Source organism: Equus przewalskii, chromosome 9 (genome assembly GCF_037783145.1).
Source record: "Equus przewalskii isolate Varuska chromosome 9, EquPr2, whole genome shotgun sequence".
NCBI classification, from domain to species: domain Eukaryota; kingdom Metazoa; phylum Chordata; class Mammalia; order Perissodactyla; family Equidae; genus Equus; species Equus przewalskii.
In genome coordinates, this window is record NC_091839.1 from 36,439,587 (window position 1) to 36,465,612 (window position 26,026).

Below are 26,026 nucleotides of genomic sequence, written 5' to 3' on the forward strand. Positions count from 1 at the left end.
GACATAACACATCTTTCTCAAAAATCCACATTTCAAATAAATAAAAAGATGATTATAAAACATTTTAATAAACTTGACTATATACATCTAAATATATGATGGTCATACGTACATACACGAGTCAATAGAGTATAACCAATCAACAGCTTAAAAGCTGACTATCTATTAAGCCACACACATACAAACACAGAAAACAAACCTCAGCAAAGTCCCCAAAGCATTAAACACATAAGCTATGTGCTCTGATCATGCCTCAATAAAACTTAGGATAGTAAATTGAGCCTGTTCCATTTAGACTCACATAAGATGGGCAAAAATCTAAATGGCAGTTTGGGTAAGGGTGCAGGGAAACGGCATTTACAGAAACTTCAAGTGGGAGTATAAATTTGCAATGCCTTTTTGCAAAACAATTTGATATTAGCTATCAAAACTTTAAATGTCATTCCTTTTTACTCAGCAATTCTACTTCTAGAAAACCCTCTTATAACGAAAAGTACACAAAATCACAAAACAAATGTACAACAATACACAGTGCAATACTAATTATAGCAGCCAAAAAGTAATAACCCAAATTTCTATCAATAGAAAAATGGTTAAATTATGTTCAGTGTATCTATTTCACAAAATGCCAAGCACTGACAATGGAAAGAATCTCCAAGATACAGTATTGTGTTTTTCACAAGTGTAAAAAATACACATGTATCATTCAAATTGTTAACATGCAAAACAAATAGAAAAAGGAATGGAAGAATACACACCATACTTTTTACTTCTGGAGAGAGACACGATGGAGAACTTTCATATTTTACTTTATCTATGTCTCTACTGTTTGAATATTTAATGATTTTCACTGCTTGTATGATTCAAAAAAGAAAAGACAAGCAATAATTTTTAAAATTGTATTTACTTCCCTGAAAAAGACTAGGATCTCTCTGTTCTCAGTACAAATTTGATCAAACTCACTTGAGAGTACAAGACAAGCGCAAACTTCCAATCTGTTCAAATAATAACACTTTCTGTTCGCTCTGCCAGAAATGCTCTTCACTCAGCTATGGCTCACTCCTTCACGTCCGTCAAGTTTTCCACTTAAATATCATCTTATCTGAGGAACCTTCCTTGACTCTTCACTACACAATGACAACTTCCTACACCCAGCTACCTTGCTTTGCTTTATATTTCACTAGAGTAATTTACAACTGTGTCTTAGCGTCCTTGTCTCTAAAATGGGGTGATAATAGTACCCACCCCACAGGGGTGCTGTCAGGCTTGAATGAGCTGGGAGCCCTCGGCTGAGAGCCTGACCCACAGTAAGAGCCCTATCTGTCTCTGACTTTGTATCTGTCTTTTTTGTGGTCCGCCTTACCCCATTAGAATGACGGCCCAGGAGGCAGGGCCTGTGCTCTGCTCACTGTTATATCCCGAATGCCTGGAACGTGCTTATTAGTAAATATTCATAGTTGTTGAAGCCTGATTTAGTACTGCAGCCATATGGACAGACAGCTGAGATTACAAGAAAAAGACCAATTATTTGCAGTAAAAGCAAGCTTTCTGCGCATAAGAATGAATCATCTGTAATAATTCAATCTACTTTGAAAGCATAGTATTTAGCAGTATGACTCCTAGCAGTTTCAAGTAGGGAAGTGGTACAGCACCGTTTAATTCATTAACTTCTTAATGCCAACACGGCAACAGAAACTAAAACCTAACGTGGAATGAGAAAACAAAAGCACAACCTACCTTTGGTTCCTGCTTTTGATGCATGGCTGGTAGAGGACCTTGACAGCGTTCCAGGCAGAACCGGAATCTGCCTCCAATATATCTTCCAACAGTGGGAATTTTTTGATACTTTTGGAACTTCCCAAAGATTCGATCACCAAACTGTCTGAGTTTAAAAGCCACAGCTAAATAAGGAGAGAAAAGTCCAAGTATGAGTATATCACCACCCTATTCATATCTCATACCACCACTCAAAAAAACAAAACCAGAAAAATACCAGTGAAAGGGGCTGGCCCCATGGCTAAGTGGTTAAGTCTGGCACCCTCTGCTTCAGCTTCCTGGGTTTGCGCGTTCAGATCTAGGGCGCAGACCTACGCCACTCGTCAAGTCAGCTGTGGCAATGACCCACACACAAAATAGAAGAAGATCAGCATAGATGTTAGCTCAGGGCTGATCTTCCTCAAGCAAAAAAAAAAAAAAAACAAAAGAGGAAGATTGGCAATAGATGTTAGCTCAGAGCAAACTGTCCTCACCAAAAAAAACAAAAAAACCCAGCAAAAAAAAATAGGAGAATCGTGTATATAATTTTTAGATAGGGTAAGCCTTTCAAAGTACAACATTTGGGAGAGCAACTGACATCATAAAGTTTAAAAAAAAAAAGACAATCAACCTTTTTTAGAGAAGTATTTATTAGAAATATAACAAAGCTATTATCTATAATAAATAGAGCTCATAGGAATCAGTACGGGGGGGAGAAACAGTCCAATAGAAATACAAGCAAAGAATACGAACATAAGTGATAAACATATATCAAAATGTTAGTATAACTAGTAATAAGGAAATGTAAAATTTGTGTGCCACCCTTTCTCACTTATCAGACTGGCAAATACAAACAGACTGATAACACGCAGCTCAGAAGAGGGGTTTAGAATGCGTATTCCCACACGCTGCTGGTGGAAGTGGTTGGCGATTTTGATGCATGTGATTTATTGAGGGGCTCAGCTGGAGTCTGGCTTAAGCCAGACCCCACGGGGAGCTCTGGAGCCTGAACAGCACCTACAGAGTCTGCCCCACCTCAAGACAGGAGGCCCCAGCTTTTTGTACCCTGGGGTCAAATCACTGGCAGTGGCTGACTAGTGCAGGGGTGGGGGACTGGGGGCACAAGCAGCTTCCTCAGCAGGGTGGCATCTGCCAGGTAAGGGCAAGTCTCTGGGGAAGAGGGCAGCTGTGAGCAATCAGCAGCCCACACTCTCAGCAGCCGGGAAGTGGGTGTGCCGGCTGAGTAAAGGGATCTGGATGGGCCAAGAATGTCTCACTGTAAGGGATAAATCAACACAACTTTTTGGGAGGGTGATAATTATCAGAGTTTAAAATACACAAATTCTAAGTCAAATACCATATGATTTCACTCATAAGTAGAAGACAAAAACAACAAACAAACAACATAGATACAGAGATTAGATCGTTGGTTACCAGAGGGGAAGGGGAGGGGGGGAGGGTGAAAAGAGTAAAAGGGCACATGTGTGTGGTGACAGACGGTAATGAGTCTCTGGGTGGTGAACATGATGTAGTCTACACAGAAATCAAACTATGATGTACACCTGAAATTTATATAATGGTATAAACCATTGTTACCTTAAGTAAAAAATAAATAAATAAAACCCACAAATTCTAATACTGCATTAGATTAGAAAGATCTGTTTCTAAACAGATACTCAAATGCATGGGCAAAGATTACTTCATCGCAGCACTGTCTTTAACAGTCATACGATGGAATTCTAGTCCTTAAAGAGTCCAATCGATATTACACTAACAAGAAACGATCCTCATGACATAGTGTTGTGTGAAGTAAGCATGTTGAAGAAAAATGCTCCTCACATCATCCTGGTTTTTCTACAAACAGACAAGTACCTCAGTGTATATACATTTAGCTGTATATAGATAGGGAAAAAAATGTTGAAGTACACATATGAGTCTGTTAATAATGTTTAACTTCAAATAGTACGATATCACAGGGCAGAAGAGGGGACAAGGTGGGCCAACTACCATTTCTTTTACGTTCTGCATGTTGTCTGAATGTGTTCCCAGAATGCATTATTTTTATAAAGAAAGTTTTTAAAATTTAAACTGGTAGTAGGTTTAAAAAGTTTCTACTCCTGATTTTTAACTTGAAAACCTTGCACTAAAAGAAAATTAAAACTGATTTCACACTATGATTATGAGGTACACTTAGTAACAACTTCAGCCAAATATTTTAGCTTTTGGTAGAAATTATCCGGAATTAGAGCAGCATGAGGTCCCCATAAAAGATGGCCAGCTACAAAGCCACACCGAGTAACAACTCAAGCCCTGCCTCCGCGAGCTACCACGTATCCCAGCTTGTGAGTTCCTTGAAGGCATTTTTGTTCTACCTTGAACATCTAGAAAAGTGTCTTTCAAATAAGAAGTGCTCAAGGTGTGTCTACTGTTGAATAAAACAGACGTGGAGGAAGAGAAGAAACTCGGGCCCTGATTCTTGCATTTTCACATAAATGTCTCAAATTCTTTTCTGCAGGACATTATTTTTAACAGAAGCAGTGTAATGTTAGATGCTTGTGGTGCATGTAGGGGATGATTCTGCCAACTGCAGAGCCTCTCCTCCAAAACGTATCACTGCTTCTCAAACATTAAAGCGTTGAAATCAGGGTCTCGAAGAGATATCTGCACTCCACGTTCACTGCAGTACTATCTACAACAGCCAAGAGGTAGAAACAAGCTAAACACCCATCAGTGGATGAATCGATAAAGAAAATATGGTTCAGACATACAATAGGATATGATTCAGCCTTAAAAAAAGAGATCCTCTAATTGTGACAATATGGATGAACTTCAGAGGACATTATGTTAAATGAAAATAAGCCAGACACAGAAGCACAAATACTGTATGACTGCACTTATATGAGGAATCTAAAATAGTCTAACTCATAGAAGCAGAGCAGAATGGTGGTAGCCAGGAGCTGGAGGGAGAGAGAAATGGAGAGTTGCTAACCAAAGGCTATAAAGTTTCAGTTAGGCAAGATGAATAAGCGCTAGAGACCTCGTGCAACACCGTGCCTCCAACTAACAAGGCTGTGTTGTACATTTAAATCGTAAAGAGGGTAGATCTCATGTTAAGTGTTCCTATCACGATGTTTAAAAAACCTAGAGCAACAGAATATATTTTAAACATAAGAGTATCAAATAAGAAAAAAAAGTGAGAGAGAACTGTGTTATACTGACCAAGAAAAGCTACTAAAAGCCAAGAGTGAACAACCTTATCTTGCGGTGTGAGCTTCTCCAGAGCACGAACCAGGTTTCTTCTCCCTATATCCCGAGTACTTAGCACACAGAGGTATTTGGTCATTTGTTACTAAATTAAGGGAGTTTGATTTATGAATTAAACTGCTACTAAAAATTGAGTTTTTGATCATTTATTTTCTAGACCTGAGAATTGTGAAAAAAGATTGACAAAAACTAAAGAATTTCTGAGACCCTAGATTATTAGGCTACAAAAAGCCAGGTAAAATAATTTCTTACCAAGATGTACGCTTTGCCATCCTGACCTTGAACAGTGAATCTAAAAGTGCTTCGAGCAGAGGAGAGTTCCACCAGACACTGGGCAATGACACTCTGGACAAACCGAGACCTGTTTGAACCAAAATCAGTTTTCACAACGTGCCTCTCATGATAACTCTAACAGGCAAGATGAGCCCAGAATACCCCAGGGTACCTAAAGCAGAGGCAAGTGCCTGCCAGACTTTTCTGTCCGCTGCCCATTCCCTCACAATCTGTGCTCATGTGGATTTTAACATATTTTCATATTTGTGTTTGCTCCATTCTTCTTTAACCTATTCTCCAATCTTAAATACATTCTCCCCTGCAAACCTAACTATAGCCCCTTACTGAATGAAAAATACTATGTTAGACAAGTTAATATTCCAATCGTGCTGCAACACACTAAACAGTGAAGAACTAAGCTAAAAAAGGTGGGAAATTCCCTCCAAACATCAGACAGTATTGTCTGCAATGTTTTCCATTTGGATCCCCTCAAAGCGTCAGCTCTGAGGTACAGAAGCAATGTATTTACGAGAGGATAAAGTCCAAGGTCATAATTAGATTACCAAAATTTTTAGACATCAATAAATAATCTGAAATAAAGACACATTATAGTCAACTTTTATTTGTGAACTAAAAAAATTCAAAGGAAAGAAATACTATGGATTTGGTGGCTAAGTACTTTTTCTTTTTTAAAAAAACAGGAGTCATTTGAAAACTGACCTATGTTTCAAATTTTAAATAAATCAAATTAAAACCAGACATAATTATTCAAACACCTATTTATGATTACGTTATAATATCTTGGATATATGGCAAACAGAAAAAAGCACAAAAAACTTTCAGAATAAGAAGATTTATATGAGCACACTTGTCAATACCATCAGGTAAGCAAACCACAAATAAATCCTCAAGTCTTTTATGTGTGTGGTTTGGTTCAACTATCTAGAAGCTTTTCTCAAAGGCTTTTATTTTTCTTTTCCAAATAGAGGTATAAATAAAAATGAATTTCCAAATAATTTCCCATTTGTACCTTGGTATGATGGGAAAATTTCTCTCAGATGGCTGAATAATTATCTCTGTCATATAAAACTTGGTGGTTTCTAGAAACAAAAAATAAGAAAATTAAACCCCCCCAATACACTAATATGGTGGCATGCTGGTCTCACACTATGACATTCCAAAGTAAATATTCCACATACTGGTAAAATTAACATTCAGTAAACGTTTCAAAAAATGACTTAGTTTAAGAAGACAAAGCATTGATGACTACAAGGAGACAGTCCTGAGCCTTCAGATAGCCTGGTGTCTGTACAAAACAGCACGCCCCAAGGGCCTGCAGCACAGCAAGACTCTGCTCACATTCGTGGAAGGTTTCTAAATCAGTCACATCACAGCCATGGCCCACTTACCCATAAATCAGTCATACAATTTCTTCATTTCTGTAGAGTAGCCACTAACCTAGAAGTCACTGGAAAAGACTTTTTTTTTAAATGTTGTCAACGTTGTTTTTTTCCCTTGAAAATATCACATTTTTTAATTAAATATTTTTATTGAGGTAACACTGGTTTATAAAATTATGTAAATTCCAGGTATACATCATTACATTTGACTTCTGCATATACTTCATTGTATTCACCACCAAAGGTCTAGTTGCTGTGCGTCACCATACACCCGTGCCCCTTTCACCCTCCCATTACCCCCTCCCCCTCTAGTAACCACCAATCTGCTCTCTGTATCGATGTGCTTGTTTATCTTCCACATATGAGTGAAGTCGACAGTATTTGACATTCTCTATCTGACTTATTTCGCTTAGCATGATACCCTCAAGGTCCATCCATATTGTTGCAAATGTCAAGATTTCATCTTTCTTATGGCTGAGTCCATTGTACGTATATATACCACATCTTCTTTACCCATTCTTCCATCGATAGGCACTTAGGATGTTTCCAAGTCTTAGCTACTGTGAATAATGCTGCAATGAACACAGGGTTGCATATATCTTTTTGAATTAGTGTTGTCATATTCTTTGGATAAATACCTGGAAGTGGAATAGCTGGATCATATGGTAGTTTTATTTTTAATTTTTTGAGGAATCTCTATATTGTTTTCTATAGAGGTTGCACCACTTTACATTCCCACCAGCAGTATACAAGGGTTGCCTTTTCTCCACATCCTCGCCAACACTTGTTACTTCTCTTTCTCTTTTCTTTTTTTTTTTTTTCTGAGAAAGATTCACCCTGAGCTAGAATTCCATTGCAAATTTTCCTTTTTCTTTTTTTGTATGTGAGACACCACCACAGCATGGCCACTGACAGGCGTGTGGTGTAGGTTCGAGCCTGGGAACTGAACCTGGGCTGCTGAAGCAGAGGACACCAAACTTAACCACTAGGCCACCAGGGCTGGCACTTTTTTCTCTCTCTTTTTTTTTTGGTGAGGAAGAGTAGCCCTGAGCTAACATCTGTTGCCAGTCTCCCTCTTTTTGCTTGAGGAAGATTGTCACTGAGCTAACATCTGTGCCAATCTGCCCCTATTTTGTATGTGGGATGCCACCACAGCATGGCTTGATGAGCCATGTGTAGATCCATGCCCGGTATCCAAACCCACAAACCCCAGGCTGCTGGAGCGGAGTGCGCAAACCCAACCACTACGCCACCAGGCCAGTGCCTGACCCTTCTCTTTTTAATGATAAGCATTCTGATGGTCTGATGTGATAGCTCACTGTAGTTTTGATTTGCATTTCCCTGATGATTAGTGATGTTGAACATCTGTTCATGTGCCTGTTGGCCATCTGTATATCTTCTTCGGAAAATGTCTGTTTAGATCCTCTGTCCATATTTTAATTTGACTGTTTGTTTTTTTGTTGTTGAGTTGTATGAGTTCTTTATATATTTTGGATATAACCCATAATCAGATATATGATTTGCAAATATCTTCTCCCAATTGTTAGGCTGTCTTTTCGTTTTGTTGGTGGTCTCCATTGCTGTGCAGAAGCTTTTTAGTTTGATGTAGTCCCATTTGTTTATTTTTTCTATTGTTTCCCTTGCCTGGTCAGACATAGTACTTGAAAATATGCTGCTAAGACCAATGTTAAAGAGCATATTGCCTATGTTTTCTTCCAGGAGTTTCACAGTTTCAGGTTTACATTCAAGTCTTTAATCTATTTTGAGCTAATTTTTGTGAATGGGGTAAGATAATAGTCCACTTTCATTCTTTTGCATGTGGCTGTGCAGTGTTCCCATCACCATTCCTTGCTCCATTGTATGTTCTTGGCTTCTTTGTGGAAAATTAGCTCTCCATAAAAGTGTGGGTTTATTTCTGTGCTCTCATTTCTGTTCCATTGATCCACGTGTCTCTTTTTGTGCCAGTACCATGCTGTTTTGATTACTTTAGCTTTGTAGCATGTTTTGAAATCAGAAAGTGATACTTCCAAGCTCTGTTCTTTTTTCTCAGAATTGCTTTGGCTATTTGGGGTCTTCCATTGTTCCATAAAAATTTTAGGATTCTTTGTTCCATTTCTGTGAAAAATGTCATTGGGATTCTGATAGGGATTGCATTGAATCTGTAGATTGCTTTAGATAATATGGACATTTTAACTATGTTAATTCTTCCAGTCCATGAGCACAGAATATCTACTTCTCTGTCTCTTCTTCAGTTTCTTTCCACAATGTCTTAAACTTTTTGGTGTACAGGTCTTTCATCTTCTTGGTTACATTTATTCCTAGGCATTTTATTCTTGCTGTGATTGTAAATGGGACTGTATTACTGATTTCTGTTTCTTCTAGTTTGTTGTTAGTGTATAGAAATGCAACTGATTTTTGTATAGTGATTTTGTACCCTGCAACTTTTTCATATTCATTTATTATTTCTAATAGTCTTTTGGTGGATTCTTTAGGGTTTTCTATACATAAAATTATGTCATCTGCAAATAGGGACAGTTTTACTTCTTCCTTTCCAATTCCAATACATTTATTTCTTTTTCTTGCCTAATTGCTGTGGCTAGAACTTCCAATAATATGCTGAATAAGAGTGGGAAGAGTGGGCATGCTTGTCTTGTTTCTGTTCTTAGAGGGATAGCTTTCAATTTTTCATCATTCAGTACAATGTTAGATGTGGGTTTGACATATATTGCCTTTATTATGTTGAAGCATTTTCCTTCTATACTCATTTTATTGAGAGTTTTTATTATAAGTGGATGGTGAATCTTGTCAAATGTTTTCTCTACAACTATTGAGATGATCATGTGATTTTTATTCTTCATTTTGTTAATGTGGTGTATCACATTGACTGATTCATGGCTGTTGAACCATCCTTGCATCCCTAGAATCAATACTACTTGATCATGGTGTATGATCCTTTTAATGTATTGCTGTATTGAATTTCCTAATATTTTGTTGAGGATTTTTGTATCTATATTCATCAATGGTATTGGCTTACAATTTTCCTTTTCTGTGTTGTCTTTGTCTTGTTTGAGTTTTAGGGTGATGTTGGCCTCATAAAATGAGTGAGGAAGCATCCCTTCCTTTTCAACTTTTTGGAAGAGCTTGAGAAGGATATTAAATTTTCTTTGAATGTTTGGTAGAATTCACCAGAGAAGCCATCTGGTCCTGGACTTTCATTTTTGGGGAGGTTTTTGATTACCATTTCAATCTCTTTACTAGAGATTAGTCTATTTTGATTCTCTATTTCTTCTTGATTTAGTTTTGGAAGGTTCTATGATTACAGATTTATCCATTTCTTCTAAGTTATTCAATTTGTTGACATATAGCTTTTCATAGTATTCTCTTACAATCCTTTCTATTTCTGTGGTATCTGGTGTAATTTCTCCTTTTTCATTTCTGATGTTATTGATTTGAGCCTTCTCTTTTTTCCTAGTGAGTCTAGCTAAAGATTTGTCAATTTTGTTTATCTTCTCCAAGAACCAGCTCCTGGTTTCATCGATCTTTTCTATTGCAGCTTTCTTCTTGTAGCTGATTTCTATTTTCATACCTTTGCGGTTGGAAAAGATGCTTGATATTATTTCAATCTTTTTAAATTTATTGAGACTTGTTTTATTTCCTGACATACGGTCTATCTTTGCACTTGAGAAGAATATATATTCTGCTACTTTGGGATGAAATGTTCTATATACATATATATATAAAGTCCATCAAGTCTAGTATTTCATTTAATGCCAATGTTTCCTTCTTGACTCTGTGTGGGTGAACCATCCGTTGACGTTAGTGGGGTATTAAAGTCTCACACTACTGTTATGCTGCTGTCAATTTCTCCCTTTAGGTCTGTTAACAGTTGCTTTATATACTTTAGTGCTCCTATGTTAGGACATATATATTAATAAATGTTAAATCTTCTTGGTGGATTGTTCCCATTATCTAATGTCCATTTTTGTCTCTTATCTTTTTTGGCTTGAAGCCTATTTCACCTGATATAGGTATGGCTACACTTGCTTTCTTTTGGTTGCCAACTGCTTGGAGCATCATCTTCCATCCCTTCATTCTGAGCTTGCGTTTGTTTTTAGTCACCGAGATGTGTTTCCTGGGGGCAGCATATTGTTTGGTCTTGGTTTTTAATCCATCTGGTCACTCTGAGTCTTTTGATTGGTGAATTCAATCCATTTACATTTAGGGTGATTACTGACACATGAGGACTTAATACTGCCATTTTATCTTTCGTTTTGTGCTAGCTCTTTGTGTCCACTGTTTCTTTCCTTGTGTTTCTGTCTGCCATTTGAGTTTGGTAGTTTTCTGTGATGTGTTTCTCAGTTTCCTCTTTTTTTATGCTTTGTGACTATGCCCTGCATTTTTCTTTTGTAGTTACCACAGGATTGTATAAAAGATTTCACAGATGAGATAGTTCCTTTTTCTGCTTATAGCATCTTATGTTCATTTGCCTATGTAGGTTCTATCCTTTTCCTCCTCCCCTTCTATGTTTTTGTGACACAAATTATCCTTTTTTGTATTGTGAGTTCATTACCAAATTGAAGTGGTTATAGTTATTTTTAATGCTGTCTTTCTCTTTGACCTTTATGTTTTAATTGTTTACTAACCTATTCTGATAGAGAGTTGCAATTTTCTGAGTCTATCTGTCTAATGTCACCCTGCTTAAAGTGCTGTATACCTTTGCCTTTTTGTTTCACATAGGAGAGCTCTTTACAAGACTTTTGGTATGGCAGATCTAGTGGCGATGAACTCCCTCAGCCCTTGTTTGTCTGGGAAGGCCTGAAAAAGCCTTTTTAATCATAGTATCCAAAGCGCATGCATGGACGCTATGAACCTCACATTAATACTTATCCAGAATCTCACTGAGTCTATTAATGTACAATTCTCACCAAACCTGGTTATCTGATTACTTATCTACAGAAAAATTTAAACAGTTAACTAAATATCTAATAGAAATGATTATAAACACAACCATTTTGGATTTTTTAAAAGTCCATGAAAAATATGTACTCTGAATGAAGGAAATGCAAATTAAAATGAGATATTTTTCAGCATGAAATGAATAAAATATTTTTAAATGATAAGGTGCAGCACTGATTAAGATACAGAGAAATGGATACACTTATTCACATTCTGCTGTCAGAATAGAAAATGATAGATTTCTGGAAAGCCTCTTGTCAAAGCCCTTAAACATGTATACATATTTTGACACTATCATTAAACACCTAATACTTTATCTCAAAGAAATACTCAAGGATATCTGCAAAAATTTACCTATAAAGATGTTCTTTTTTTTTTTTTTAAAGATTTTATTTTTTCCTTTTTCTCCCCAAAGCCCCCGGGTACATAGTTGTATATTCTTCGTTGTGGGTCCTTCTAGTTGTGGCATGTGGGACACCGCCTCAGCGTGGTTTGATGAGCAGTGCCATGTCCACGCCCAGGATTCGAACCAACGAAACACTGGGCCACCTGCAGCAGAGTGTGCAAACTTAACCACTCGGCCATGGGGCCAGCCCCAAGATGTTCTTAATATTAACAGAAAAATACTGAAAACAAACATCTAAAAATTCACAATAGGTTGGGTTAAATAAACAATTTCACATTTAGGCAAGAGAATTCTATGTAGTCATTAAAAATGGTGTGACAAAAAAATTTTTAATTGTTTTAATAAGAAAGAAAGTTGTTGCTGGTAGATTTCCTGAAAATGTTTTCAATTGCTCAAAATAACACACAGAAAAGGGCCAAAAAATAAAAATCAATGGACAATTTAACAGATCATCATATATCTAGAACCATGATGATAAATTTATTTATTTGTCCTTGAAGTTCAATTTTCACTTTACTATTTTGAAGTTACGTTACTAGATACAGGATTGAACCCTTTAACATTATGAAGTGATCCCTTTTTCCCAGTTGTTGTTAAACTATAATTTAATTCAATAATTTAATCTCACAGGTATTATTAATTTTATACAGTTAATATTCATTTAGCATCATCCACATATTTACCACTCTCTTTACTAATCCTTCTGGAACTTAGACCTTCTATCTGGGATCATTTTATTCTACCTGAGGTACAAGTAGGATTTCTTTTAATAAGAAACTAGTAGTAGCACATTGTCCTAATTTTTGTTTGCCAGGAAATATATTTATCTTTGTCTTCATCCTTGAATGACATTTTCATCTGATATAAAATCCTAGATTAACAGTTATTTCTCTGTGCACACTGAAAGCATCTTTCTGCTGTTTTCAAACTTCCATTACTGCTGTTCCTCTGAAGGTGATCTGTCATTTCTCTTTGGTTGCTATTAATATTTTTTCTGTTTTTTATTTTTCTGCAGTATCACTCTGACATGTACAGCTAAAGATATTTTATTTACCTTACTTGGGCCTCATTTAATTAGAATTCATTGGAACTCTTAAATCTGTACACTGTTTTTTTTCCATCACTTTTGCAAAATTCTCAGCAATTCTCTCTTTTCCTGTGCTAGAATACAGGTTTTTCTTCTCATTTATCTTCTGTTCATTAATTCTTTCTCCAACTTGTACCTAATGTGCTCTTAAACCACCCACTGAATTTTTAATTTCAATTATAATATATTTTTTAGAAATTCTATGGTGGATCTTTTTCAAATTTCTTGACTGATATTGTTGCCTTTTCCTTTCAATATCTTTAAACCTGTCTTTTATCTTGTTACATTTAGTAAGCCTGGTTACCTTACAGTTTACATTCAATATTTCTAATAGCATAAGTCTGTTTCTACTGTTTGCCACTTTTGTTAGTTTCTGCTGATGGCAGTCTAGTTTACTTGTGTGCTTATTTATCCTTGGTTGTATGCTAAACACTGTACTTGGCAAATTATTTGTGGGAATAATATGAGTTTTACAATGAAGGTATTTTCCTCCAGAGGTGATTTGCATTTGATTTTGCCAGGCACATGATGTTATGTCTAGACCAAGTTCAAGACTTGAAATTCCCTAAGTCCCAAAGGATTGATAACCTATCTGTAATTCACAGGGTTGTTCCACTTCTGACTCGCCCTCACTGTGAGGGTATGGACCTTTAGGCTTTCATATTTTTGTGCAGGTAGTCACCTGCCAGGTTCTCATCTTGTGTCTTTGATTTCTGTCCTTACTTCTCAAACCAACCAAATCAAAAGTTCTAATTTTAGAAGACTGGCAAACTGCAGTGAAAAGGTGGCTTCAATTTTGTGCTAACCTCTTTCAAGTTTGCTTTTGAGGTAGTTTACCCCCAATTTTCCGTTTATTTTGCTCTTCGTTCCCTCCTATGGATTCCAATTACCATCTAGTGTCGGTCATTTCAGCCTGAAGCATTTCTTTCAGCATTTTTCGTGGAGAAGCTCTGCTGGTAATGTATTATTTCCATTATTTATAGGAAAATGTCCTTATTTTGCCTTTGTTTTTGAAGGACAGTTTTTTTTGGATACAGAATTGCTGGCTGACAGGTGTTTTGGGGAGTTTGTTCCCCGCAGCGTTTTGAATAGCTCATTTTCGGTGTCCTGGCTGTCATTTCTCTAAGAAGTCTGCTTTAGTTGAATCATGCAATCCCTGTATGTGATACTTTGTTTCTCTCTTGCTACTTTCAAGATTCTCTCTTCATCTTTGGCCTTTGCGAATTTGGCAACAATGTGCCCAGGTGAGATGCTCTTTGTGTTTATCCTACTTGAGATTCATTGCAATTCCTGGATCTGAAAGATAATCTTTTTTCACCAAATTTGCCAAGATTTCAGCCATTTTTTCTACAATTTTTTTCCCCAATCCTTTCTTTTTCTCCCCACCTTCTGAAATTCCACTTCACGTTTATTGAAACATTTAGTATTCTTCCACAAATCTCATAGGTTCTGTTCATTTTGCTTCAGATTCTTTTCTCTCTTTTCTTTTGATTGGTTAACTTCTATTAAATTTATCTTCCAGTTCAATGATTTTTTTTTCTGTCATGTCAAATATGTGGTTTAGCTAATATAGTGAATTTTTCTTTTCGGTCACTGTACTTTTCAGCTCTATAATTACCAATTGATTCTTTCTTTGAAGTTTCCAATTTATTGAGATTTGCTACTAGTTGACTCAAGAGGTTCTTTCCTTTTAATTCTTTGCCATATTTACAATAGTTGCTTCACCATCTTTGCTAAATCTAATATTTGTGCTTACTTAGCACCTATTTATTGAGTCTTGTTTTTTTCTTGAGTATGAATCACTCTTTTCTGTTTCTTTGCATGTCTAATAATTTCTGGATAGAAATAGGACATTTTATGTAACACATTGTAGCAATTTGGGATTTTACTTTGTTCTTTAAGGGTTGTGGTTTATACGTAAAGTAGTCAATTAACTAGCCTAGACTCAAAGTGTGGACTACGTCTTCCCACAGTAGCCACTAATGTCTCTGCTCAGTTTTATTTTGTTTAGCCTGGCTCCCTGGAGAGTATTTACTATATCTGCACAGTTTAGCTGTAAGCAAATAATTTGGGGAGAGGTTCTGCTCAAATAGCCAGTAAGGCTTCCACCTTCCACTGCCCAAGTTGTGTGTGGATTGAGAAATGTAATCAAAGGCACAGTAAATATGCAGGCGTCCCCAGGCCCTCAATTCTCATTGGATTCTCCGGCATCTTTCCGTGCGCACGTACAGTTTAGCAGTCAGCCAGAGTTGTGTGAAGAAGTTATCATCTCAGTCCCTCCTTGGTCCTCTTGCTTCTAAAATCTCCTTCTCAAATTTCTAGTTTCCCTGTTGCCTACCCTGAACCAAATCCACTCTCTGTAGACAATAATGCTGTGGGGTTTTCCTGACCAAGTAGGGGGGAGAGGGGAGGATGGCAATGCTCCCAAACAAAAATTTGCCATTCTAACCGAATGCAGCAGCACTTTTTCATAATTAAACACTTCTCAAATCATTGCTTCATTCTGGTCATTTTCCAGTGGTGGTGGTTAATAATTTTTTGAACGTGTACAGCTTTGTACTTGTCTGCATAATGGAATTGCCCATTCTCTTTATGCTACTGTTTTTGGAAATGGAGTCCTACTGGTTTACTTTTAGAGTAGATGTGGGTGCAGTTCTCTTACTTTACACCCTCGCACACATGCACACACTCATACATATTGATCTCCTAATATACTTATGTATTACAGCATTAAGATGTTTGGTCAAATCAACATTCAGTGCTTACATTATTATGACCATAATAATACCATGGAAATATTTCCTTTATGTTCAAATTTCTTATTCTCTGAAGTGCATAACTGCTTTCTTTTTCATTTGTTTAGTTTTCCAAGCACCTTTAGCTAATTCTTCCTATATGATGAAATGGATTGTCTTAAGATTATTTGTTACATGTGGTCAAACGAACCAATGAATTTATCAGTGAAAAAGTCTTCCTTGCAGTCTTTTCTCCCTTTGCTTCAATCCAGGCTGTTATTTTCCAGGCCTGCTGCATGCACATCCCTCACCCCAGGACTTCCCTACCTTACTTTCCTGTGTTAGATAATGTTTCCTGAATTCCACATCTTCTCTTTTGAGGTTAAATCCCTAGTTCAGGTGACAGATATCCTATGTAGATTCCTAAGGAAAATATACCTTTGAGGTCTACGTTTTGAGACCTAGTATTTCCAAAAATGTATTTTTTATCTTCACACTTGATGATGGTTTGACCAGGTATAGAATTCTGGGTTGAAAATCTTTTTCCTCCTAAATTATGAATGCATTGCTTCACGTCTTGCAGCTTCCAACACTGTTGTTAAGCAGCTCAGTGCCATTCCAGTTCCTAATCCTTTGTACACCACCTGCTTTTTCCTCTCCGGAAACTTCCTCCTTGGTGTTCGGAAATTACTCAATGACGCGGCTTTGAGAAGCTTCCCTGTTATCCTTCCATTAATTATACTAGCCATTTAATGGGCCGTTTCAGTTGAGAAACTCAAACCCTAGCTCTGGAAAATAGCCTTGTATGGTGTTTTTGGTATTCTTGTTCTTTAACAATTTCCTACACCCTGTTGTCTCCAATCTCTTTCTAGAATTTCTCTTAGCTGGATGTTTGATGTCCTAAAAAGCTCAATTCACTCATTCCTTCAACAAATATTTACTGCCTTCCCTGTTGCCCGCTGCCTTCAAATTCGGACCAGTTCTGGGTTTCTACAGTAAGTGCTGGCTCACTCCTCACCCACACGACCTCCCGTAGACACCTGGACTACAGGTTCCTCCACACGGCCAAGTGCGCGCCCACACCTGCGTCAGCTTTACAGCTTCCAAACAAAGTTTGCTTTCACCTGTTGTTAGCATCACTGTTGCCTCCTCTCCACTTCTCTTTGAATGTACATCCTTTTTAATCCTTAACTGATATTTTAACCGGTCTTCAGGGAGGAGAGGAAAGAATTAAAAAAGTCAATTCACCTTATTTAACTGGAAGCCTTAAAATTTTCTAAGTTGTTGCCTAAGGGGCTTTTTTTCATTCTCCAAAAATGACATTGAGGGTGGCATCCTTTGCTAGTACTCATTCTTCCTTTTCTGCTCACTCTGAGCAAGTAACTGCTTACAAGATTCTGATGATTTTAAAAAACAAACAAAAAATATCACCATCTGTCTTCCCTTAAGTACAACAGCTTCACTTAAATCACATCTTCTAATTAATTATATTAAAAACAATCATTCATCACCCACAAAGCTAACACAGCATACTGCAGCTCTCTAGACATTTTTATATCATATCTTTAAATAGTGATGCATTTTAATTATCAGGATTTTCATTATTGTATTTTAAAGTGGTATAACATAGACTTTATATAAAATATAATTAATACCATTGGGAAAAAGATAAGGAACAGAGTACAAAACTCAGAATGTGTCTTCTTCCATTTCAACAGGTTCTCTCCCACCCCCAGGCCCAAAATACAGCCCTGAGCCAGACGGCAGCCAAGAAAAGCGACTCTTCAAGCATCTCTGGCAAGCAACTCTTCTGATTGAGAAATTGTATTAAGAAAAAAAGCTCCAATCTTCTTTTAAACAGATCCAAGTACAAACTTTATACTATTGCTTTATATCTATAAAAAGGGTATGTGACACTGAAAATGATCCAACTTCTTAATGCTTAAAACTCAATACTATGTACTTATAAAGAACAAAATACACAAACTTCTTGGCGTGTTGGACGACATGCTAGTTGGTTTCTATTTTTAACAGCATCAATTCTACAACATATTTAGTCATCCATCTTTCACGCATATTTCCTATAAAATCTCCTTCTACTGGTTTTTTAACAAGAGGGTAATCACGTTGGCTTTTTTATTTTGAAATTCTCACCTGATGACATGGTCTCTCCCAACATTACCTTGCAACGCTTACAAATTACTTTGGTATTTGCCTTTGGTTTCTGTAGAAGAGAAAAATGTCATTTAAATGTCATTCAGCTTTTCTTAAAAGGAATATATAATTTTAACATAGTCTCTAGAGCACACATTGAACTTTACATTTTACTTTGCCCTCTACTAAATACTGGGAATACATTTAGCTTGTATGCTTAATTCACATGCACAGAGATCATTTTTTTCTAGTCTAAAGACAGAATAATGACTGGATTGATTTTTCCAAACTAGCTACTTCTTGATAATTTCAATGTTGCCACATAATTTGAACAAGAAGCACCTTACATTTCTAAAAAGCATTTCCAAACATCCTTATCACTTAGAATAGGCAGCTGGTGGGCAAGAAGGGCAGCGAGGGTAGCTGACTTGCCCCAACTCACATGTCTAGAAAACAGAAGAATCAGAACTTGAATTCCTATTATTTTGATTCCTAGTCCAGTGTAACTTATGTCAAAGTAATCTATAATTCATAACCACTCATCAGAAGTTAAAAATACCTAACCCGCTCATATAATTCTATTTTCCTATTTAAGTATGCACTGTAACTGGAGTGATGAATAGTGTTCTGGGACAAACTCCTGAAATATTCTTAAATTTCAAAACAAAAATTTTCAAACTTTGGAAATCCAAATTCATCATTTAGGATACAGATTAAAATAGCTGGCATTCACCTAATCATTTAGCACACAAAAGAATGCTCTTTTCACATCCCTACTAATACCTCTGTTAAAGCCAGACAACATTCCTCTCACCCACACATACTGCAACACGGCAGAAGTCATGTAAAAGTGGGCAGGGAGAAGCAAGTTCTGCATCTCTGACCACTTGAGCTTACCCATCCTGGAAAACCTAGAATAGAGTGCTGGTCTAAGAGAGGAAGGACAGTGACTTTCTGAGTGACATCACATATGTATTAATCTAAGAATAAGTCTTAACTAACTAGTACAATTATATTTCCCCTGGCATAAATAACTATTCCCTGAAAAGATGGATAAGAAGCACATTTAAACTGAGTTCCATGGATGTGCTGCTAGAGCTAGTATTTGAATCCAGGTCCCCTGGATGTTAAAGCCTGTGCTTCTAAGTATTACGCCAAGTGTTTTCCAAACCAATTCACAGAATCAACTCAATGGGCTACAACCTGATACAACAGAAAATATCACAGGGCTTCAACCAAAGGGTAAGTATTGCCTCAAGAAACTTTTACTTGAGGAGTGTGTGTGTGCATGTGTGTGTGTATTATCAGATCTTTATGAAAAAAAGTGTACTTCTTACTTTAGTTAGAGGTCAAAAAAAGTCAAAAGCCACAGACATAAAAGCCAAGGGAGGTGCCAATTTGCTCAGGTCCAGGCAAGGTTACAGGGAGAAGACAGCTCAGAATCCAGGTTTGCTCAACCGTAAAGTTTGACCTTGGCAGTTTCATGCTTTCTTACAGTAAAATCTATCTGTATGGCTCCAAATTGGTATTAAAGACACTTTTTTAAAGGATTCTATTTTGTACAAGTTAAACTGGACCATCCTCATTAAACCTTACCAAAAGCTAAGGGCTTTACTAAAAACTAATATAGGGTATTAAAGTGGCAATGCTTGAGAAGAAAGGATTTTTCTATTCGAAACAAAATTTTTCATCAGGTTCTATGTTTATGTATTTCATTATAATTGCTCTTACAGCACATTTCACCTCATCTTTCAATGAAGCAGGAAAAGTGGTTTTTGTTGGTTTGTTTTTAAAAGAAGATTCTACCTTTTCAAGATATGAGTAATTAGGATTTTAAAATCTGACCAATAAAAAGCAAATTACCTCAAAGAACCAAATGTGTGGATTTTGATTTAAACAAACTGACAGTAAAAGATATTTTTAATACAACTGGTAAAATCTACATATAGCCTGACATGATATCATCAAGTAATGACTGTTAATTTTGTCAGGTGTAAAAATGACACTGTGGTTACATAAAAAAACTCCATATTTTTGGACATTTATATTGAAACATATAGGGATGAAATGACATAATGTCTGGGGTTTGATTTAAAGTACTTTAGCAAAAAATAAAAATAAAAAAGGGACAGATAGAACATACTTCATGAACCACCATGACTGGGGTACTGAAATTCATAGTACTATTCTTGTTTACATTTATGAATCTTTACAAAGTTCAATAGCACATTTTTCTGAGAAAATACAAAGATACCCTTATGGATTTAATAAAACAAAGTACCAAAATCAATAAATTATTGCTAAGTACCCCAGAAAAGAAAAGAAAAGGTAAAGCTGTTAGTCATACTTGCCAGCTGTAATAAAATCAAAGTTCAATTTTATTTGTTTTTTAAAGAATAGAATTAAGTCCTAAGTGTGGCCATGCTTTCTAAGTCTGGAATAATATGATCAATCTTATAAAAGATTGAGGTGCCACCTTTATTATCCTAAGATGCAAAAATTTTATTATGGTGGCAGACATGAGAAATAGCACAAGAGATAACAAACAGATGCGAGAATAGGAAAATCTTCAACAGATCCCTTTTGAAAACAAAAGTTATATACTGGCTGCATTTACACAGGCACAAATAACACCGTGGACATTCTCGGGGGGGCAGAAGGAAAGAAATAAGTGTTGGACTTTACGTTTGCTTGCTTGTACTGTTTTTAAAATCAGACCTTTTTAATTAAAATATTATAACGCTTTTAATTTCGTTTAAAGAGAAACTCTGCTTTGTAATATATTTTTTTTGACCTAAGCTTAAAGGAAATAATAAAGCAAGTTGTGCAACGAAGCAACCTAACAGTGTGGGAACTCTACGAGCAAACATCAAAGAAAGACATTGTTGTGGACTAATTAAGTCAATATATCTGAGAGATGGCACTGCTGCTCAGAGAGGCGGATTAGCCTCTTGTCCTCGTTTTTATTTCCTTCGTGTTGTTTCAATTTCTAAGGACCCTTGATAGTGTCTCGCCAAAAAAATGTGTCCCAAGAGATACCATTAGGATGCTGTGTCACCATGTGACATTTCAAAACCCTGCTAGATGGCCAGACTGGGTGAGATGAGAAATAGGTTTCCAATAGCACAGAGCAGCCTTGTTCCCACAGGGGCCTTGAGAGCACTGCTTAAGCAGTCCTTCCAAATTTATGTTACTATTTTGGTCACAGGCATACTCTTTCAGTTGTTGCAATATGCAATTAAAGTGCGACTTCCATCTAGGCTAACTTGAAAACAATCTTGTCAACAGTAGCTTGTCATGATAGTAATTTCCCATAGTCTTTTGATACTAAAAACCGTAATGTCTGAATATGATAGGGCTTCCTTTAACACATACGATGGCTGTTCACAATTAAGAGAAATATGTGTAAATGGCATCAAGTAACTGATAAGGATGCAAATGTGAAGAATATACTTCCACAGAGTGCAGAGTTTAACCAAAAAGGGAAACACATTTCTCTTATTTAATCTTTATCCACTCCTCTTCTACTCACACCTTCCAAATATTTTAAAAATTTATAGCTTAATCATAAAAATGAAAGTTAAAACACATAAAATAGTAAAGTATTCGTATATGAATTTCGATTAAACTATAATTTTAATATAACCATATTAAACATAATTATAACAGATTTATATTAACTTCTGACCATTCATCTTTGAAAAACACAGAAGGCTAAAGTACTATAACTCAAAATGAACCATATTTAGATAAAGGGACGTGTGTTCATGATGAGACATAAGGCACATAAATAATTCTTACAACTTAACCTCAATATTTGATGAACTTCCTTAATCTCCTGCAAAACAGAAAATAGTTCTATAAACTAACTTACAACCTAAGAGCTGCCCAACTGCTGAGTATTTCCTGAAGTGGCTCAGTTCTCACTACAAAAACTAAGTGAGTTCTAAATAAAATTTAACATGCAATGCTTTTGTTCCTACGAATAATCACATGTTAAAATGAAGATTCTCTGGCAATGATTTTCTTTACTTTTTAAATCACATCCACATTGACTTGCCATCAGGGGAACGATTTCTCACCAGGGCCAAGTCAATGCCATGGATTTCCTTTTAAAATGAGGTAAACCACTTGTTCTCTGCAGTGAGATGAAACTCCTTTCTCCCTAAAGCAACTTTTACAGCGAGAGCCACCTGGCCTCTCGTTGTCAGGCACCAACTCAGAGCCTGCAGCGCGAGCCTTAGTTCCACGCTTGGGCTCCTCCATTTCCTCTTTTTCCTTGATGGCATCTGCTTTTATGACATCAGCACAAGACTAGACTATGGTAGGCACAAGAAAATACCTAGGCCTAAGTCTATACTAGACATCCTGGAGCAAGAGAACACTTTTAACTTAAATCAGACTATGAGGAGAAGATGTATTTGGATTCTGGAATACTATTGTCCTAAAAACAAGAAAGCAGAGCATTTTCTTTGGAAAATGGTAACATTTCCAATTCTATGCATGAAGAGGGCGTCTTCCCCTTCCTCCTCCAGGCCCTGTGACTGTTTCTGTTCAAGGCCATATGTCCTTCCTAGATCAACAGAGCAGAGCTGGAGAACAGAGGCAGTTGAAAATAATGGATTTCAGTCTTTAGAACAGTCTGTGTAAGATGCCCTGAATTAAGAAAGGACTGGGGAAACCAGTGTCTAAACCAACCTCTAAATTAGCATTTATTTTGAAAAGATATTTTACCAATTGAAAATGGTTCTCAGAAGAAAGACAGTGTGTCTCCAGCGGGACTAGCTCAGGTCTTGGCTGCCACAAATCACTTCTTAAATTCACCAAGACGAAAGTGTCTCCAATAAAACAGTCATTCTCTTGAGGATGAAGCGGCTTATTAGCAAAGGGGTCAGGATGACAACACCATTCTCCAACTAGAGCTCCCCAGTTCTCACTCGGCAGCGGGAGCACCCTGAGGAGCTTCCTAGTGGAAAGAGGAAAAACTATTTTTTACAGCACAAAATGGAAATGTAGCATTTTCTTAATGAAATCAGCATGAAAAAAAAAGAAACTCATTAACTACACTGGTTGCAATGCCAATTCCCCCCACACCCAGATTACAAAAGTACTATATACTCACTATAGACAGTTTTGAAAAGCAGAGATGTATAAAGAAAACAAAAATCACCCTTTCTTTACCACCAAGGATAAGGAACTACTTTGTACATGATGGTATATTTCCTTGCCATCCTTTCAAGAGGCATAGTTGTACATATGCATGCAAAGTCTAGGATCAGAGGATATACACAAACTGTATTTTTTATTTAGTTACATCATGACTCTTATTGACTCCATTCTACTCCATAGGTACACCAAAACTTTTTAGATCATTCTCTAACTGTTAGATATTTGGGTTTTGAGTTTTTCATTATCAACAATCCTGTGATGAACATTCCTATTAGAAAATCTGTGTATATATCTGATTATTTCCATGGGGAAAAAAACTTATAAGTGTGAGAGTACAAGCACAAATGCTATGCATATTTTTAAACCCAATATCTGTATTGGCAAAATGCTTTCCAAAAAACGCTATACCAATCTATAATTCTTCCACCTACTTTCTCCAGAATTGAATACTATCATTTTTCCACGTAATAGGTGAAAACGTCCTCAATGCTGCTTTAATTGGCAATTCTATAATTACTGGTGAGATTGAACTGGCTTTCATATATATCGACTGCTGTGTTTCTTCTGTGAATTGTGATCGATGACTATTTTCCAATAAGGTGTTAGTATGTTCTTATTAATTTATAAAACGTATATTCTATATTAAGAATATTAGTCCTTTGTCTATAATCTGTGATAAATATTTTTTAGTGCAATTGCCTTTTAATTTGGTTTACATGTCTTACATTTTAAATCATCTAACCCTTTCTTCTATGATTTCTCCCATTAATATTTTTTAATAAACTTTTTATTTTGGCATAATTTTAAATTTACAGAAAAGTTACAAAAAGTACAGAGTTCTCGTATACACTTCGCCCAGCTTTCCCTAATGTTAATAGCATCTTACATAACCATGAAGATTTGTCAAAACTACAGACTTTATCTGAATTTTGGTAGTTATTTCTGCTAACGTTCTCTTTTTCTCCTCTAGGATCTGATGCATGACAACTTGTTGCATTCAGTCATTATGTTGCCCTAGTCTCCTCTGGTGTGTGATGGTTTCTCAGTCTTTCCTTATTTTTCAGGACCCTGGGATTTTTGAAGGGTACTGGTCAGATATTTTAGAGAACATTCCTCAATTTGAGTTTGTCTGACATTTTCTCAAGATTCGACTGGGGTTATGGGTTTTAGGGGAAGAAAACCAAAGAGGCGAAGTGTCCTTCTCATCACATCGTATCAGAGGGTGCATTCTATCAACATAACTTATCACTGGTAATGTTAACCTTGATCTCTTGGTGAAGGTGTTATCTGCTCGCTTACTCTACTCATAAAGCTCCTACTTCTCCTTCTGTACTCTATTCCTTAGAAGCAAGTCAGTAAGTCCAGGCCACACTCAAGAGGACAGAAATTAAGCACCACTCTGTTTTCAATGCTTAGAACATCTTTACTATTAAAAAGCCTCTTATATTCGCTACCAGTTTTGGTTTTTTTTCCAACAGTTTCTTTTTTTCTGGACAACAATAAACACCTGAGACTTTACCAGGAGGAAAGCGTATCATGGTTCACCTCTGTGCCACACTAAGCAGTGCAGTATTCTAAGGGGAGAAGAAAAAGTGGGCAGGATAATGAGGAAATTTCAAAGTCATTTATCCCGAGAGAAACTGAGAATAGAAACCCGCTCATGGTCTTCCTAACGCCCATCCACCGTGAACGCTTAAAGCAGCCTGAACACGCTCACACTTCCGCTCCAATCAGTGGGCCAGCGCCTCCCAAGGGCAACTGTGTCTGATCACAGGCCTATTTCTACCGCTCATACATGTCATTCTAGTTACATAATTTAATTAAATAGTATGTATGAGTTACTATTCTTTTGAAAACTAAAGATTTCAGACTAGATAAAAGCTAATTGTTAAAAAAAATCACCAGTGATTTAAATGTGGGCGATATAACTGTAGCACACTGGGGAGAGGGAGGAAAAGTAAAAGTCTAAAAGAATTCTGCAGTCAGATCGCTTTGAGCGTCTAACTTTTCATTCTACTTTAAAGAAACCCAAACTGGAAATTGGAGATGAGTTTAGCATGGCTTAAGTAAAACATGCTACACAGCAGTGGACTTATAATCAACAAAAAGACATTGGTTCTATAATAAAACACTAGTAATGTACATTTTCATGTTTTAAATCAAAACATTTAAAATGTAACTGTATCATTTTTTAATGATTCCCCTGTGTTAACCATTTTTTTTTAAAGATTGGCACCTGGCCTAACAACTGTTATCAATCTTTTTTTCTTTTTTTTTCCTGCTTTATTTCCCAAACCCCCCTGGTACATAGTTGTATATCTTAGTTGCAGGTCATTCTAGTTGTGGGATGAGGGGCGCCACCTCAACGTGGCCTGACGAGCGGTGCCATGTCCGCGCCCAGGATCCGAACCCTGGGCCGCCGCAGCAGAGCATGCGAACTTAACCACTCGGCCACGGAGCCGGCCCCTAACCGTTTTATTTTTTGATTCCCCAATCAACTATAAGTCTCATAAAAGGGCATTTACAATATGCAAGAGGATAGACAATTTATAACTCCAGACGACAGAGCTGGAACGAGCAAAGTCAAATTTTAATATAAAGAAGAGCTCTCCCTTTCAAATTAGGAAATGTTGCACCACTAGCATCATTCAAGCTGCAGAGCCCGGTAGGGATATTAAGAAGCGATTCTCTCAACATATGTTTTCTAAAAGTCTACTATGAATCAGGCATTGTGCTGACACAAAATATTAACATGTACAGTCCCTTCTCTCCAGGTATACACATTCTAGTAGGAAATATAGACCTATAAACAAACAAGAAAACCATA

At 36.6% G+C, this 26,026-nt stretch overlaps 1 protein-coding gene across 8 annotated transcripts in view; it reads right to left on the reverse strand.

Moving 5' to 3' along the window:
• The window catches only part of UBE3D (ubiquitin protein ligase E3D), a 153,969-nt gene that overhangs the window by 101,397 nt on the left and 26,546 nt on the right, over positions 1 to 26,026 (reverse strand). For all 8 annotated transcript variants that reach the window (XR_011522548.1, XR_011522547.1, XR_011522546.1 and 5 more), the window contains exons 4-8: positions 22,765 to 22,996; positions 18,031 to 18,100; positions 6,323 to 6,392; positions 5,272 to 5,380; positions 1,738 to 1,901 (exon numbers count right to left, since the gene is read on the reverse strand). Coding sequence is in view for 5 of the 8 variants with exons in the window: in XM_008526403.2 (XP_008524625.1) it covers positions 1,738 to 1,901; positions 5,272 to 5,380; positions 6,323 to 6,392; positions 18,031 to 18,100; positions 22,765 to 22,996 (645 nt within the window). In the remaining 3 variants the exon portion in view is untranslated. The remainder of the gene's footprint in view (positions 1 to 1,737; positions 1,902 to 5,271; positions 5,381 to 6,322; positions 6,393 to 18,030; positions 18,101 to 22,764; positions 22,997 to 26,026) is intronic.